Source organism: Ovis canadensis, chromosome 14 (assembly GCF_042477335.2).
Source record: "Ovis canadensis isolate MfBH-ARS-UI-01 breed Bighorn chromosome 14, ARS-UI_OviCan_v2, whole genome shotgun sequence".
Lineage (NCBI taxonomy): Eukaryota > Metazoa > Chordata > Mammalia > Artiodactyla > Bovidae > Ovis > Ovis canadensis.
In genome coordinates this window covers 70,789,744-70,794,287 of record NC_091258.1, presented here as the reverse complement: position 1 = coordinate 70,794,287, position 4,544 = coordinate 70,789,744, and the positions used below count along the sequence as shown (strand labels likewise).

The following is a 4,544-nucleotide window of genomic DNA, read 5'->3' as shown; positions in this document are numbered from 1 at the left end:
TTCACATACCCCCATATATTCCCGGACTTTCATTAAATGTTCGTTTCCAAGGTGAGCTCTTTCATATATTCCTAGGTTTGCTTTTTGGATTAAGTTTTCTAATCTTGGATTCTTTGACATCAAACCACGGGTGTTGTGAGAGGACACAGCTGAAAGATATCAAATGAAAGTTTTCTTATCTACTATTCCTATCTACTGGGGCTGATCTGAGCTCAGCTGGTACAGAAGGGTAGCCTCATTCTCTGTGGGAAGAGAACACGGCAACAGTCTGTGGCAGCAGGACAGAGTGAGACCTGTACACAGGGTACTGATGCCAGCCCTGCCCACCCAGCCTGAGAGGGTATCTGTTGCTGCAGACAAAGGCTGGGTGCTGAAATGTGGGCTCTGGATAGCATAGCCAGGTAGAGCACTGCTGTGGGCTGTGAGGAGACATCCTGAGGGGCCCGGGGTGAGGGAGGAGCTCTATAACTAGAATGCTTATGGAGGAAGCCTGACCACCAGAGAACAGAGCGCCTTTGTTGACTGATGCCCAAAGGGAAGACCCACCATTGCAGCCCCTCTTCCCCTATGCTGGCCCCTCCTCTCCCAGCACTACGAAGGGCCACCACCCGGGTGGGCTCTACTGAGCTCCAGCCACAGCCTCCCCCCATGCACCTCCTCCACAATCAGCAGACTCCTGTGCTCTGGGGCAGCTTCTGGAGCAGACACCTGTGAGTGGCCCACACACAGAGAAGGAGCTGAAAGCTCAGCTGAGCCCCAGGTTTAAGGAAGGAAAACTGAAGTCTCTCCTCACGGTTACACAAACCATGCTTTTATACCTGCAACTGGCTTTGTCAACACAGCCCCTACAGAGCATCAGAATGGACAACCAGGGCTCCCCCAGACATGAGAGGTGTAGCTTTAGCAGCTGTAGACTTTGTGGGGATGTATACTAGGGGGAAGGGCCAGGCTAGAGTCTGAGCTGCCCCCAGAGCACCACAGCAGGTCCAGCTCCAGGAATGCAATTCTGGGACCTGAGTTCACTGGATCTCTGCTGGTGTTCCAGTGAAAACAACATCTGAGGAGGCACATCTCTCTGCTTTCACAAACAGTTTATGTAAATCCCTAAAAGTGAAAGGTGCTGGCACCACAGCAATGTGCCAGCATGCCCATGGTTGAAGGGGGGCCAATGCAGTGCCAACATGGGGTCACATGAGACTCACACAGTGCATGAGCACACGCCAAGGTGAACAATCCCAGAGGAGCAATCCTTAGTGGCTTCTCTCCCAGTAGGTGTTCTCCAATCCTACCTGCGTTCACTACAGATCAGATCAGAGGGAAGAAACACATCTGGGGCTCTTCTCCACAAACCAAGAAGCAGACCCCACCCCGAGAGACCAGTGAAAACCACAGAGCCAAGGGGAAGCTCCCCTCAATATTTTGGGGAGGCTCGGGTCACAATAACAGCAATCAAAGCCCAGATCAAGGGGATAAGGGTACAAGCCTGTGGACCAACCTCACCCCCTAGGGGGAAGACAACAGAGCAAGAGGAGCTAGGATCCTGCAGCCTGCAGAACAGACCACAAACACAGAAAATTTGACAAAATGGGACGACAAAGAAGTATGGTGTAGAGGAAGGAGCAAGACAAAAAGCTACAACAACCACTAAATGAAGAAGAGACAGGCAGTCTAATGATTGCTCTTCCACTTCAGTCATCTTAAATGCTGATGCTACTAGATGCCTCTAATTCTTTAATCCACTTTTTATTTTAGCACGTTCTATATGATATTTCCATATAAAAATCATAAATGATACTGACATAGGTCTAATCAGAAAGCGAGGACACGTAGGACAAAATCTGTGGAAGTGGATAACAAGATTCATTAAATAAAGAAGCAGTTCTTGAGAAATTCAGAAATGAGACATTCAAAGCATGGTGTGAACACTATCAATGCTCTGTGGAGATCGAATTGGGAAGGAAATCTTAAAAAGAGTAGATATCTATATGTAAAATGGATTCTTTTTGCAGTACAACATTGTAAATTAGTTATACTCCAATAAGAACGTTTTAAAAAGATTCTATTATCTAACCATTATAATAGGTTGAAACCATTAAAAATATGGTAGAAAACGTTTTCAGCTCTTATGCCAATTTATTTGAAAATTTTTTGAGTTAATTGAATATATTTAAGTCTTTTCAGTTCAACTCAGTTCAGTTAAGCCTTTTAGCATTGAGGAATTGGGGCAGATACACTTAACATTTCATATGAGTTCATATGAAGAAAACAGAAACTTTGAAGTAATCCTGAGATTGGCATTCTTTCTCTTTAGGGAGGTTTTGGTTTATACAGTGAAGAAATTACTTGAATTTAACATTTATAAGATCATATTTGTAGCTTCTAGTGTTTTAGAAATTATAAGTCAGAAACAAACAAACAAACAAACAAACTCTATCCCCAGTATTCCTAGAACTTTGGCAGTATGTCCTCAATTCTGCTCACACACTGTCATCTAGAGGTAGAAGCTTTAATAGGAGCATCTTAGAGTTTTTCAGAAATGTTCAGTTTTCCGAGGGGCCCCCTGCCCCCACGAAATGGAATAGTAATCGATTCATGCAGGTTGTCACAGGCCAAGAGAAGGGTTTCAGTTCTCACTGTGATTGAGAAAAGTAATCACTGGAGATGAATTCAGGAATGATTTAAAGGGACAGAATGGGGCAGGTGATATCCGCCTATGACAGCAACAGAAAGAAACCCAGACTTCTCTAAAACCATTTCCACTGAAGCAGATCTTCCCAAACCACATGACAAAGATGAATTCCTCACTAATCCTTGGACCTGTCGTGGAGTGGTCGGCTCCATCCATTGGCCTCTACCTGTGTATACGGCTGGTGTCTCCAGTCTCCTTACATCCCAGGGATTCTTCATTTGCTCCAGAAAGGTGACCAGGTCTGGCTTAGAGACCATCAGGGAAAACGAATATTCGTTTTGCTAGAGATTCATCAGTTTCCAATCTACTATGTATTAAAGTGAGAAGAAAAGGCACATGTGCTAAGTCGCGCCAGTCACGTCTGACTCTTTGCCACCCTACAGACTGTAGCCGCCAGGGTCCTCTGTCCATGGGAGTGTCCAGGCAAAAGTATTGAGTGGGTTGCCATGTCCTCCTCCAGGAGTTCTTCCCAACCCAGGGATCAAACCCATTTCTTTTATGTCTCCTGAATTGGCAGGCAGGTTCTTTACCACTAGTGCCACCTGGGAAGCCCAGAGAAGGCATGGTAGAATGTAAATAGAGCCTAGAACTAAAGTATTTGGGGTTATAATTTCCTAAGCTGTATTAACATTCCCTGGTAGTTCAGCTGGTAAAGAAGCCACCTGCACTGTGGGAGACCTGTGTTTGATGCCTGGGTTGGGAAGATCCTCTGGAAAGGGAACGGCTACCCACTCCACTATTATGCCCTGGAGAATTCCATGGACTATTCCATAGGCTCGCAAAGAGTCAGACATGAGTGTTACCTTGCTCTTTACATTATTACATTATTAACATTCTAGAGAAGGCATGGTTGAATGTTAATATAGCCTACTAAATTATATCCCCAAATACTTTATCGAAGCACTTTTCTAACTAACAAATACAGAAAGAAAAGATCTTGAGATTCTAGTCAAGTACTACTAAGGCCAAAGTAAGTATGTAGTAAAAATCTGATTTATAAAGGAGAGTGGCACCCTTTTATTCCACAGAACCTACAGAATTACCACTCACCTAGAAGAAGGAGGCAGATTCCATCAAGGAAAAGTTAGAATCATAATGAATCATCATGAAGTCTTCTTTCTCAACTCATAAATATCCATTTTCCCATAGAAAGCAGGGATCTGAAACTATTATAAGGAGCAGAAGATTCTAGGAGACATTCTAGAAATGCAGGAACCAAAACCCAGTGGGTAGAGAAGGGATTCTGGAAGGCAGTTATCCTCACCCAAGGAGGCCAGGTTCCTGTAGTTCTCTAACATCACGTCCCTGTACAATTCTCGCTGCCCGAGGTCCAGGCATTCCCACTCCTCTTCAGTGAAGTCTATGGCCACATCCTGGAATGTCAGCCGTCCCTGAAATGCAAAGTACAGGTGCCATGTGGCCATGGGAAGACTTCCTAATGTGACCCAAGAGGAAACCAGCAAGAGAAATGGTTTTGATTTAGGAGAATGTCTGGTGTTACACAAGAATATAATTTTTACACAGTAATATTTTCTACCACATTTTTAACCCCAAGAAAAGAGGATGAGATACGATCCATGAACCACTACAGAAATCATTCTGATTTGAAAGAGAAATCATATGATCACATCAACATTGGCATAGTTATTTCTGAGTATTGTACTTAGTTGACAGACGATAAACTGTCTATCAAAAGAAACAGGAAATATTTTTACAAAGCACTTCCTGATCCAAATGTTCTGGAGTGGGCTCAGTGTGCCACATTTTTCACAAGCTTATTTGAACGAGTAACGTGGAAAATTCTGCTCCATGAGAGACAATGTGTGAACAGCAACGAGGTAGAATAGTAAGGAAA

General features: G+C 44.0%; 1 protein-coding gene across 1 annotated transcript; it reads right to left on the bottom strand.

Moving 5' to 3' along the window:
- Positions 1–591: 591 nt before the first annotated feature.
- LOC138419588 (KRAB domain-containing protein 5-like) lies at positions 592–4,113 on the bottom strand. Its single transcript, XM_069552447.1, has 3 exons — positions 3,953–4,113; positions 2,806–2,950; positions 592–708 (listed from the first exon to the last, which is right to left on the bottom strand). Exons 1-3 carry the CDS (start codon positions 4,111–4,113, stop codon positions 592–594), a joined length of 423 nt encoding a protein of 140 aa, XP_069408548.1.
- Between the last annotated feature and the right edge of the window lie 431 nt (positions 4,114–4,544).

Excerpts from the sequence above, each read along its gene's own strand:
- LOC138419588 (XM_069552447.1), bottom strand. The coding sequence starts at position 4,113 with ATGGCCACATGGCACCTGTACTTTGCATTTCAGGGACGGCTGACATTC. Across the intron at positions 2,951-3,952 it reads AGGAACCTGGCCTCCTTGGG|CCTGATGGTCTCTAAGCCAG; the intron begins TGAGGATAACTG and ends ATATTCGTTTTC. Across the intron at positions 709-2,805 it reads CACGACAGGTCCAAGGATTA|GTGTCTGCTCCAGAAGCTGC; the intron begins GTGAGGAATTCA and ends GGCCACTCACAG.